The sequence below is a fragment of the Pleurodeles waltl genome, chromosome 10 (genome assembly GCF_031143425.1).
Source record: "Pleurodeles waltl isolate 20211129_DDA chromosome 10, aPleWal1.hap1.20221129, whole genome shotgun sequence".
Lineage (NCBI taxonomy): Eukaryota > Metazoa > Chordata > Amphibia > Caudata > Salamandridae > Pleurodeles > Pleurodeles waltl.
Window position 1 is genome coordinate 727,250,059 of NC_090449.1, and position 13,586 is coordinate 727,263,644.

Sequence of the window (13,586 nt, forward strand, 5' to 3'; positions counted from 1 at the left end):
CCCTTGCCTCTCCATGCAGGACAGTACCACTGTGCACCACGACTCTTGCAGCAACCAAGGCTTGTTGTCTCCTGCTCAAAGGGATCTTCAGGCTCTGAGTAGCCCCCGCCTGCAGCACTTCATTCTTGCAAGGACAGTCTCTCCTCTGCTGCTCCAGCAATGATGGACTCCTCTCCAGGTGTGCTGATTGGGTCTCACTGCAACTTACTGTGCCTGCTGCCAGTGGGTTCCCTGTGGGGGCTGCAACTGATTCTGCTGGCTCTCCCGACTGCTGAGGGTCAGCCCGGACTCCCGTCCAAGTCTAGAGTCCTCTGGGCATTGCTGGTCCTCTTCAGCCATGCAGGTTCTTCTTTTGCTCCATCTTGCATTTGCCAAGGCATGTTGGTGGTTCTCCTATCCACTGACTATCTGCGACCTGGCAACTGGCATGCTCCACTGCTGATCTTCTTCCACTGCCCACCCGGATCTTCATCCACAGAAGGGTGGGTAGTGGCTCCAGCCCCGTCTGGACAATCCATAGTGAACCGGAATGGACTCTGTCCCCTTCTTTTGCAAGTCCTCTTCTTCCAGAATCCACCTTTGGGTTTCTCTGGTCTGGTTCTGTTCTTGCACAATTAATTTAATAAGTCCTCTTGTTAGTCCTTGTGAAGACCAGGTACTTACCTCTGCTCTCGTGGTCACTGGGGGACACTAAGGTACTCACCCCTTTTGGTCCTGAGTTCTCCCAGCTCCCCTCCAACTACTCCATATCCTTGAGTGGGGGACTTCACTTTGCATTCCACTATTTTAGTATATGGTTTGGTCTTCCACCAGGGCCCTGGCAATTTCCTACAACTCCTGCCAATGCTTGTTGTTTCCTATGCTAATTCCTAATTATTATTGTGTAGATATATAGTGTGTACTTACCTCCAGTTGAGGGACTACCCATATGTAATCTAGTACAGTGCTACTAGTATAAAGTACTTTTATTTTTGCAACACTGTGTGGTTCCTTTCAGGTGTGAAAAGCTGCTGTGTGACTGCTGTGGTACTGCGAGCGCTTTGCACTCCTCCTAGACAAGTCTTGGCTGCTCATTCACAGCTACCTCTAGAAAGCCCTGCCTTCCTAGACACTGTCTTCATTCACTAATAGGGGTTGCCCGGACCTGGTATAAGGTGCCAACAACATAAGTGTCCACCACACACCAAGCCAGCTTCCTACAAGGAGGCTCTTCTCTCCTGTGTCCTCAATTGCCCGTACCCCTTCTTTTGCCTCTTTCTAAAAAAAATAAAAATAATGTTGTCCTGGTTGAACTGAAATGATTAGAGGGACACCTTCATTCAAATCGCATTGGAGTCTGAGGAGGTATCTGAAAATGTGATGTATCCCCGTCAACCTAGCATAGGGTAGTGGATTATTTTGAGACTGTAGTTTGTAGAAATCCTCCCTCAAATACGAGTATGTAGATTCTATGCTGACTTTATAATCTTTCGTAGCTTTCTTTTAATCGTGTTCTTTTCAAATTCTGCAGTCTGCATGTCTACTTCTTCAGTTCGTTTTTAAGTCCTCTTTCTGTATCAGTTTTTCTAGGGCCTCAATCTATTTTCATTGTTTTTCACTTCTTTTTATTGCGGTTTCGATGGAAAGCACAAGCCAGTCACATGAGCACTTGGTGCCCACTGCACTAAATCGTGTGAGATATTGTTTGTCGTCTGTGAAAAGAATAGGGATAGGCAAAGCAATCAAGGGTGTAGTTTTCTTTTGGTGGGCGGGGGTGTCTGAGGTGTTATCCTCACCCCAATAAGTGTATTTTCTGATAAATAATTGGGTTGCTTGTCGTATCACGTATTTAAACATTATATGCCAGCCGATTGTCGGAAAATCTGAAGCTTAACAACCCCCCGACCCACCCCACCCCAAATAATACCAAGCTATGCCCCCCCAGCAGGTGTTGAGACCTGAGCAGGGCAGAAAGAAACTACTGGGCCGTGACCCACTTCTGCCCTGAGCCTCCAGTTAGCATCAACAGAAGGCTTTGGAGCTGAGCAAGCTCCCTTCCTCAGTTATCGATCCACTCTCAATGGAAGGGCACTGAATATCACCCCAAGGAGCAGACATAGAAACAGCCTCAGAAACAGAGTGCTACGTTGACACCTAGATTGGTGGAATCTGCAGTGCCCATCCTAGAAAATCTTGCAGTGGAATTCAGCACCAGGCAGAAGCAACTTTTCATTCACCCGGAGATTGACAGGACCTCTGACAAGCCACTGCAGTGTGCCATCAACCATGCTGCCTCCAGTTCAAATAAATGGAGGCTAACCTTCGAGCAGCAGCTTGCTTTTGGTGCACCCAAGGCATCCGGTGCCCAAGAATCTCGAGAAATAGGATGCAAGCCCTCCAACTCAACCACCCATACCCAAACAATCACCACCACCACTCTCTCCTCCACCTCTGCCATTAGCGCCATCAATCCATACTCACCTTTGTCTCCACCATCACCAGAGTTTCCTGTCTGCGCAAGCAGTAATTCTCAGACCCAGACAGCCCTCTAAGAGGTTTTAGGAAGAGCCTGTGTGACCAGCCTCTTGAGATGGGACAATTAAATTTTGGCCCCACAGATGACCCACAGCTGAAGCGATATCCAGCTAAGACATCCCTTTTTTTTTTTTACTGTCACTGTGTACCATGCCGTAATTCAGAGGGTTCTGCAAGAGTAGGATGAGCTCCTAGTGGAGTACTTCTCCAAGACTGAACACATTGTTCAGTTCCTCCCTGTGCTCAACAGCATCAGTCCCATACAATTGAAGGTGGTCACACCACGGGTCAAGAAGAAGCTTAAAGCTTCTTGCAGTGACCCAAGCTATATCCATAGCCATATACCCCCAGACACTATTGGTGGTGCTTGCAGCACAGAAGCAAACCTCAGCTGGAGCATTGAGTGACAAACCCACCAGACAAGGGAAGTAAGCACTTTGATGCCATTGGCAAGCGTATGGCGTTTGAAGCAGCCAAACAGTGTTGTATTAACAATTTAATTACATACTGTCGCTTCAACAGGTCCCGTTGGGAGGAAATGTTAGCACTGATGAGTGAGACCTATGGGAAAAAGGGGTAGAACCAGTCACTGAGGGGAAGATTGCCTCCAGTGCATATATCCACTCTACACTTGATTCTACAGGCTCGCGTAGTGTGAACTCCAGCATCTTCCTCTGCCTCTGTGCATAGCTAGGCATCTCATAGCTCAACACCTCCTCTGCATCACAATTGAAGGGAAACATCTATTCGGACCCCATGGGAATGAGATGCTGGAAAAGATTTTAAAAAATGGCACCAAGTTGGACTTTTCATACACCACAACCTAGAGGTGGGGCACATACCCCTCTCCCTGGGTCAGTTGCAAACCTAAGAGCACCAATAGCAGGCTTTTCATGAGTCATAGGCATGCAAACGATACAAAGAGGCAGCTACCACAAAGGGGTTAGAAGCAAGACTGGCAGGGGAGCCTCTTCTCCTAAACATTGACATGAACCCAATAATCAGTCACACACAGCTCTCAGTGGGAGATTAAAGTATTTTCACCCTTGTTAGGAGGAAATCACCCCGGACCAATGGGATCTAGCAATACTTTAGAAGAGTGAGGTACTGCTTAGAATTCCCCACAGACTCCCCAACATGGCACCCTGCTGCCACATCCTCAGCTATGACCACCTCACTCTTTGAGAATGAGGTCCAAGTGCTGCTCCAAAAAGGGACTAGTACAATTCATGGTGTCACACCAATGAGCTAAAGGCATCTACTTGTACTTTATCCCACAGAAGGATGGCTCCCTCCAGCCCATCCTGCACTTGTGGCCACTAGACTGGTGTGTCCGGTCAGAGCACTTGAATAGGACAGTTTTACACGGCAAGGGGATTTCATGACAGTATTTGACTTAAAAGGCACCTGCCTCCATTTTCCCAACCACCCTGCCCAACATCAGTACCTTTGGTTTTAAGTGAGTGATTAACCTACCAGTTCGTAGTTCTACCCTGTCAAGGTATTTACGAAGTGCCTGGCAATTTTGGCCATTACTCTCTGCAGAGCTGGTATTGTTGTCTTCCAGTACTGGCTGATCAAGAGCAGCAGCAGATAATAATGCCTAACACACGCTCAAACAGTCTTAACCCTGCTTTGCAGCATAGGGTTCACAGTAAATGCAAAGGATTCCTACCTCCAACAGATCTTTCCCTTCTTGTGCTTCATATTAAAGACTGTCACAAGGATAGCATATCTCAACTAGCCAAAGGTAATGGCATTTCAGCAGCTACTGACTTTTTTCTGACCACTTCTCCACTCACTATAAGATCTGCAATGAAGCTCTTGGCTAGGATGGCATTCTGCAAGTTTTCATACTACACACCAGATTACCCATGCACCTACTACAAAAGTGTCTTGTACGCACAGGAGATCTAGCATTGGGCAATCTGCAACAACATCCACCTGTTTAACAGAGCACCTACTGAGGGTTGACAATGACTTTGCAGACATTTTAAGCAGGACACATCAAGTCCTTGAGTGGGTAAATCCTTTGCAGGTACTTCCAGCTGCAGGGAACCCCTAGCCTGTGACCTCATTGCCCCCAAGAAGACCTAAAATGCCTAAGCTTTACTTTCTGATTCCCAAACCCACAGTCCTCCGGCAGTGCATTGTGAATGAAGTAGTTTGAAAGGGCATCATACACCTTAGACGTCAATCGTTCACTCCTGTACTATATTAATAGAACTAAGTCATTACGCAAGACTAACAAGCTATTTGTAGCTTTTACTAAATCACGCAGAGGTAACCCCATGTTCGATGACGTTTGGCTGTCGATAGACATGCTCTGCATACTCCTGCCATCTCGTGTTGGAATCCAGAGTTGTGCAAGTTGTTTTTCTTCGAAGAAGTCGTTTGAGTCACAAGGTTGAGTGAATCCTTCCCTTGGTGATAATGCACATGGGCATCAACTCCATGGTAGATTGTTTTCTCTCCGCCATCGGGTTCTGATGTGTGTGCCTCTGCCCTCCGCATTTCGACTCTTTCAGTTTGATTTCTTCGGCTCTGTTCTATTCTCAGTGATATTGTTATTGTTTGCACTTTTTCTATCTGCGCCTTCTTGAGAAACTCTGCCGGTTCGACTTCGCTTGACCGAAGCCCCTTCGAGGCACCGTCCTTTGGGGCCTACACTTTGACGTTGCTACCAGCCTTCTGAAAATGTGATACTGGTGATGGAACGCACACCCTTAGATTCGGTCTGCATTGTCACATGAAATACTCGCAGACGGACCAACATTTGCTGTGTAATTTGTGTCTATCCGAAGACTGCAAAAAACCAGACCGCGACGTGTGAAGATCCTTCTGATTGAAGAAGACACTCTGGGACAGCAGGGCTCGTCCCATCTAAATGTTTTACAGGGCCATGGAAGATACTCCTGATACTTTCTGTGAGGAGCACGCCCAGGAGCATCCAACTGCTGAAGGAGAGAGTCCTTTTCTCTCATTGACAGCCCTGGCTCTGACCTCGAGGTAAACATGCTGATCAGGAAATTAGTCGGCTCACCCCATAAGTACTGTAACCCCTACCCTCCTACCTTCTAAGATGATCACAAGATAAACAACTTCGACAGTCCCACAACCTGACGTCACCGGTCCACCACTGCTATCTGGTCGTGGTCTGATGTGGAAAGCTGTTTTAGACGCCCTGCTGAAGAGTATGATGAGGCATACTGAGGAGATCTTTAAGGAGCCCATTAGAGCTAGAGTAGTCACACCTAGAGTAGACCGAAAGTGCAAGCCTGCACTTCTGACCCTATTTTCATTAGAGGTTGTAGGGAACGGTGTTTTTGTTGCAATAGCCCCCTCCCACTTTTTGCCTGTTATTTGATGCCAACTTGACTGAAGTGCACTGGGTCCCTGCTAACTAGGTCTCCAGAGCCAATGTTCTTTCCCCCAAAACTGTCCAACTGACAAATACTTTAGCCCCCTCTGTAAGTCTGTACTAAATGGTACCCCTGGTGCCTAGGGCCTGAGATGCTAAAGAGTGTACTTAAGGGCTGCAGCACAAATTGTACCACCGTAAGAAACCCCTCACCAAGCACACAAGAGGCTGCCATTGATGCAGACAAAAGTGAAACACAACATGCCTGTGTGCCATGTCCCTTAACACTGCATGCAATATATGTAAGTCACCCCTCTAGCAGGCCTTACAGCCCTAAGGCAGGGTGCCTTATATCACATGTGAGGGCATTCTCAGACATAGTAAGTGACCATGGATTCCGTTTTAACTGCATGTGCCGGGCTCTTGTCAGTATGAGTTTTATAGCTACATGATTGCTTCACTGAAGATGAGGTTGTTTGGTATCAAACAACACATATTGGTGAACCCACACTGATGCCAGTGTTGGATTTACCAATACATGTACCCAGAGGGCACCATAGAGGTGCTCCCTGAAGCCCCACCAGCCTCTGGTGTGCTCGATGACCAGTTTCTGCCTGCCTTCCGTCCGAGACACCGTTCTGGACCCCTAGGGTAAGAGCCTTCTTCTCTCATGAGGTCCAGAACAAAAGCCTGTCTGGGAAGAGGGTGTAACACAGCCTCCCACAGGATGACCTGTTGATTAGCCATCCTAAGGCAGCAAGCCTCAGCGGGCTGCTTCCTTTAAAATGTGAATCTGCTCCCCTCACTGGAGAGGAAGCCACACCCACTGTCCAGAGCCCATTTGGCACCTGGCTAGGGGAGAAAATTAGCTAGTCAGATAGGCGTGCCACCCCCAAACTAGTGCCACCCCTAAGGTGGACTACTGTGAGGTGGACCCGATTTTTTAGAAGTAGCCATCTTTGTTTGGAATGCTTAGGAATTCTGGGACAGAGTTATGAAAACTTCCCACAGGAAGTGGCCATATAGGGAGCTTAGTGACCCAAGCATCAGTAGCCCATTGGCTACTACCTTACACACACACCTAGCATCCCTAAATTCAGTATTTAGGGAAGTCCCTGACACCAGAGAAATAGATCTCGACTATCAAATAAGACAGGGGACACCGTAGAGCCGTAACAGCAGAAGATGAGAAAAGAAGCAGCTGACCTGGTAACAACCTCTCCAGCCTACCTGCATCCCTCGTCGAAACCTACACCACAGTGGACTGATCCTGCAGCTGTGACTGCAGAAACCTTGGTAGGACTGCCTGCCTTCAAAAAAGACTCAAGACGTTCTGTGAACCTGTTCTTCAAAAATCTCCACAGAAGGGACTCTGAAGCCTCTGGAACCACCAAAATCTGACACCTGAAGTCACCACTGCACCCGCTCTCTCTGACCCAGTGTTAAGTGAACCACCAGTGCCAACAAGGTCCCCCAGCTCCCCAGAGTCCAAGTCCAGCTTGGTTTCACACCACCCTGGGCTCCCCGACAACGCCTGCATCCTCTTCTGGCAGGCCCTCTCTCCCGTGGCCTCTGTAGTGAGAGAAACCGGACACCTAAAAAAGCCACTGCACCCATTGCCTCTGTCCCTAGTTGAAGTGGACCCTTGGTGTCAACGAAGTCCTTCAACTCTCCTGAGCTCGAGTCCACCCGTCCTGGACTCCCTGAAGTTGCCTGTAGCCCCAGATCACAGGACCCCTCAAGGACAAGTTCTCCTGGACACAGAAACCCAGTACCAGTAAACACCTCTGCTCGGTCGTCCCTGACTCGGTGAGAAGAGGATCAAAGGTTCCCCCAGGCCGCCCCTGTGCCACCCAGAGTGACCTGTTGGTGTGGTCCTGACCCTTCCCCAATACTCACCTTAAGTCTCAGAGATTGGTTCCATAATTCGTCATACAGTACCTTATTGCAGAACTTGTTTTTCCTCCCATAGGATAACGTTGCAGAACTCTGAAATTGCAGTGTTCACTTTTTAAATTGAAAGAATTTCTATTTAAAAATGTACTTACCTGAGCGATTTTTCTCTGGAGCCCAAACATATGTTGTACCTGCTGTTATTGGTGTGGATCTCCTTCTTTAGTTGTGTGTCTTATTTATTAACTATTGTGTGTATTTGTAGATGTCTTGCACTCCTCTGTGTTAAGCCTAAGGCTGCTTGGCCACACCACCCCTAAATAGAGCACTTTGGGATTGCATAGCAAGACCTGCCCACTAACTGGACAACCCCTGGACCCTTTACACAGTATTAGCATACCAGATAAAGGACTAGCTTCCTACAGAGGTGAACTACTACATGATTCTCTGGCTGCTGCTATGGCGTACAATATGGATAACCCACGAGCCATTGGAGAGACACCGCCTCCTGATAAGGAGAGAAAGTGGATAAACACCACAGGGAAAAAGGGCTGCAGCCCAGGCTGCAAACCCTTGGCGTATTACTAGTTCCCAGGCTCCCTTAGCGCGGTACGAAAGAGCTCACTGGCAAGAAATGGAGGAGCTACTGCAGTACCACCCAGAAGAGCACAGAAAAAGGGATCTGCAGCTAGTAGTTGAGGGGCAAACCATTACTAATACTTCTATACGGTGTGCTTTGGATGGCACAGACACTGCTGCACGGATAATTAATGTTAATATTCTCCTAAGGTGTCATACTTGGCTCAGGATTTCTGGTACCAAACCAGAGGTTAAGCAAGACTGTTCGTAAGATGCCCTTTGATAAAGAACACCTCTAGGCCCTCCAAGGAGACCCTACTTTGGAGAAAATAAAAAAAAGACACAAGCTGCCAAAACTACAGATGCACAACCGAGACCTACTCCCAGTAGGACTTTTCATGTCCCAACCTCCTGTGGGGGCCACAAATACAAACACTCACAAACCTCTTACACCAAAAGCTACTACTGTGGCTCAATTTTAGGCAAGAATAAAATCAGAGGTAAGGGCGCCTCCCATTGCGCAGCAAGGCTCTCAACCAAACAGTGCCCCCAGTCCACACAACACCTGTAGACAGGCAGGCTACAACATTTTCACCCAGCATGGCAGTCCGTCACCACGGACAAGTAGGTATTAGCCATTATCCACCACGGCTATTGCATGGAGCTCATTACCACACCACCCAAAATTCCACCTTGCACTTACAGGTTAAAGCAGAAACATTAAACACTACTTGAGCAGGAAGTCTAAGCCCTTCTCCTCAAAGTGGCCATAGAACCCGTTCCTCTTCAACAACTTTTGACCTAAAGGACGCCTGCATTCACATACCAGAACACATAGCTCATCGCAAATGCTTAGGATTTGTCATAGCAGGCAAACATTTCCAATTCAAGGTTATTCCATTCGGGGTAACCACCGCACCTTAAGCGTTTATCAAATGCCTAGCAGTTGTCTCAGCTCATCTGCACAGTCAAAAATTTCCATGTATTCCCTTACCTAGAGGACTGGCTTATCAAAGCCAGCACACATCATCAATGCCAACACCACTCTCAGATGACAATAGATCTTCTCCACATCTTAGGGTTTACTATCATCACTCCCATATCTCACCTGCAACCACTACAGGTTCAACCATATTTGGGAGCAATCCTAAACATACAGTTAGAATTAGCCTACCCTAATCCCACACAAATTCATAACTTTCAAGCAGCATTGCCCCGTTTCACACAAACCAGGAACTCTCAGGATGGTTATGAGTCTGCTAGGAATTATGGCTTCATGCATTGCCATAGTTCCCCATGTCAAGGTTACATATGCATGTGTTACAGGGATGTCTAACTGGTCAGTGGTCTCAGTCACAGGGCCAGTTGGCAGTTGAAGGATCTAGTGTTGATAGACAGCCACACTATCTGTTCTCTGCAGTGGTGGAACACCAACAACCTGTTGAAGGGGCGGCCTGTCTGGACCCGATACCGCATGTCAGTCTCACAACAGATGTATAGCAGATGGGATGGGGTGCTCACCTACAACACCTTACAGTAAAGGGTTTCTGGGATGCGAGGCATCAATCTCTCCACTTCAACTACCTAGAGCTTAAAGCTGTTCCTCTAGAATTTAAAGCATTCCTACCTCACCTGTCTCAGATGGTTGTCCTTGTCAGGACGGACAATATGACCACCATGTAGTACCTACTGAAATCAGGTGGGGGGGGCACAGTTTTCACATCTATCACACTTGTCTCATACCATCTGGAATTGGGCTCTACATCGCAACATTCACCTGTTGGCGAAACACCTTCCGGGAACAGAATATGACTTTGCAGACTGGCTCAGTAGGATGCAGCAACAAGTCTATGAATGGGAACTCCACCCACAAGTTCTCCTACCATACTTCCAAAGGTGGGGGTTCCCTCAGAAAGACCAACGCAAAATGCCCAGATTTCACCTCCAGGTTCCCAAACCCACTATACAAGGGCAACGCACTATGGATGAGTTGGTCAGGGATATTTGACTACACTTTTCCACCTCTCCCTTTCCTTCCATTTCTTGTTCAGAAGCTCAAGCAAAGTTAGCTTCTTTTACAATGATACTAGTAGCTTCTACTTGGGCACATCAGCCTTGGTTCACAACACTTCTAGACTTCTCTGTAGTTCCACACACGAAGATCTCCAAGAGGCCGGACCTTCTCACTTAGAATCAAGGATAGATCAAGCACCCAGACCTTAAAACTCTCAACCTAGCAGTTTGGCTCCTGAGGTCATAGTGTTTGTTTATCATAACTTACCACCAGAATGTATGAACATTCTTAAGAAAGCATGTAGACCCACCACTGTAGCCGGTTTTGCAGCAAAATGGGAATATTTTGTTTTTCACTGTCGCTCAAAAAAAATTGATACTTTCAAGGCCATGGTGAAAACCTTTATCTGCTACATGCTTCACTCCCAAAAGGCAAACGTAGTGTGCACATCCATACAGCCGCATCTTGTTGCAATGACTGCCTACCTAAATAGACAGCACCTTTCTCTTTTTAAGATTCCAGTCATCAGAGCCTTCAGGGAAGGACTCGAGCAGGTTATTCCACCAAGCATTTTCCCAGCCCCTTCATGGAACCTTGCTACTGTTCTTACCAGACTCATAGGTCTCCCATTTGAACCTCCACTCTCGTGCCCCCTTCAGTTTCTTTCTTGGAAGGTGGCATTCTTAGTGAAGTCCAGGCTTTAACTTTAGAAGAACCCTTCTTCTAAATACACAGAGACAAGGTGGTTCTCCCACCAACCCTAAATTTAACCAAAGGTAGTGTCTCAATTTCACCTCAGCCAATCCATTGAGTTGCAGTTTTTTTTCCCTCAACCACATTTTGTTGTGGAAAGAGCTCTTCATACATTAGATGTATAAAGAACATTCATGTTCTACATTGATAGGACTAAAACTTTCAGAAAATCTAAATATCTGTTTGTCGCCTTTTCACCACCACACAAAGGCAACGCTATATCCAAATCAAGCATTGCCAGATGGATAGTGAAATATATTCAAACTTGTTATCTTAAGGCCGAAAGACCTTTACCTGTTCCTCCTAAAGCACATTCCACTCTCACAAAGGGAGCAACCATGGCTTTTTTTAGGAAACCTCCCCATACCTGACATGTATGGCAGCTACATAGTCCACACCACACACCTTTACCAAATATTACTGTGTGGATGTTATAGCACACCAGCAATCTAGTCTAGGTAAAGCAGTGCTACGTACCCTTTTCCAAAATTCTGCAGCACTCAGAGGTCAGCCACCAGAATATTTTACTTACCCTGTAAGCAGCTGTTCGTGGCATGTAGTGCTGTTGATTCACATGCACCAACCCTTCTCCCAGACACCTGCGGCCATTTGCAGTTCCTTATATATTTATATTTAGCATTGTCATCACTTTACTTAGACATACTTTATACTCATTTCTCACACGCTTGTGGGAAAACAATCTAACAATAGAGTCGATATCAATGCACATTATCACTGAGAGGAGGATTCACTCGACCTTGTGACTTGAAAGACTTGTTTGAAGAAAAACAACTTGCACAATTCTGGACTCAACACTAGATGGCAGGAGTATGCAGAGCACGTGAATCTACAGCACTAGATGCCACAAAGAGATTCTTACAGGGTAAGTAACATATTCCTTTCAAAGCAGAAGTTCCCAAATGGATTAGCAAGTGTATCTAAACTTGCTATGCAGAAGGCAAAAATATACAACTCGTGCTTTCTAGGGCATGCAGTACAAGCAAAAAAGAGGGCAACCTTAGGCTTTTTAGCTAACATCCTGTTAACAGACTAATGCAAGGCAGCTCCCTGGTTAACTCCACACACTCTTACAGAGCACTACTGTGTGGACATTTTAGCCTCTCAGCAGGCTACGGTTGGTCAAAATTGTCCAACCACCTACCCGCTAGTATCCGCATAGAAAGTAACTTCTTTACAACTGAAGGAGAGCATATGTATCTACAGCCACACAAGCTACAAACGGATAACGTTGCATACCCTGTAGGCACTCAGTTTGTAGCATGTAGAGCTGTGGATTCAAATGAGCCCACCCCTTTCCCGGAAGCTTGTCATTGTTGTCAGGTTTGCTTTTCTCACTCTACCTTTCTATCAGTTTGCAATGTGCAGAGCACAATATTAGTCTTACTCTGTACTCCACTTTCACCTGTCATCTGCTCAATGGAAAGCAAGGTAGAATCTGTGTTAGTGGCATTGTGGAATAAGGGAGGAGTTGCAGCAGATGCTGTGACTCTAAACATTTTTGAAGAAGGTTGTAATGTCCAAGCCCCTCACTAGATGCAGAAGCATGCAGAGCTTGTGAATATATTGCACTACATGCTTCAAACAGATGTTTACAGGGTAAGTTGCTTTTCTTTCCAAGGCAATTTAAGAAAAATGTTTGGGCAAATGGAAAGCTTCAAGAACCAGTCTTAATATGTCATTACCCTGGATGTGATTGATTTTGGTGTGAGGGAGGCATTCAGACACGCAGCGGATGTTTGAATCCCTCCATGTAAGCATCCTCCACATATTCTGTTCTCCTTCACAGTGGACTTAAGTGCTGCTTTGTTCATAGATTGTTTTGTCACCATTGTGACATTTTTTATTCTTTTTCAATTTAATGTGGTGTTTTTAGATCAGTACCAAACAAAATGTTAGCATGTTTTTCTTAAATATAAACTGCAGTGCGTTTTACGTGGTATTTTTAGGTGAATCTGTACCAGTTGAAGAACAATTTGATAAAGAAAAGGCCAATCTGGAAGCCCTCGTTGTAGATAACATGGTTAACAATGACAAACCAGCAACAACAATTGGAGTTAATTTTACTGATGCAGAGAGAAGGAAGTGTGAGGAAGAAGTTTCTAAGTTGTACAAACAACTTGATGACAAGGTATGGGTTGTTTTTTTCTCTCTGAATATTCTGTCTTGTAAAATCGTATTTTCTCTGGAATATGTTTACTGTTGGATATTGGTAGTAGTTGATTGAGATTTAAGATGGTCGCTGCTTGAAAGAGTTGTGAGCATGTGTGCTCACTTAACACTAGCGTAATGTACAAATCCAGGGCCCAATTAGCTATTTTGGCATTTTGTGTGTTGTCAGAAGATAGTTTCTGATGGATACATCTACCTGCAGATTTCTAACCTTTTGAATTGCCACAGTGCACCAGCATTCCATGGAAACATTTCTTGGCATCTCTCCCGCATCGAGGAGGA

General features: G+C 46.1%; 1 protein-coding gene across 2 annotated transcripts in view; it reads left to right on the forward strand.

The window, feature by feature from the left end:
• Positions 1 to 13,586, forward strand: part of KIF5B (kinesin family member 5B) — an 811,383-nt gene that overhangs the window by 310,192 nt on the left and 487,605 nt on the right. For both annotated transcript variants that reach the window (XM_069211250.1, XM_069211252.1), the window contains exon 12: positions 13,082 to 13,263. In XM_069211250.1, the coding sequence (XP_069067351.1) occupies positions 13,082 to 13,263 (182 nt within the window). The remainder of the gene's footprint in view (positions 1 to 13,081; positions 13,264 to 13,586) is intronic.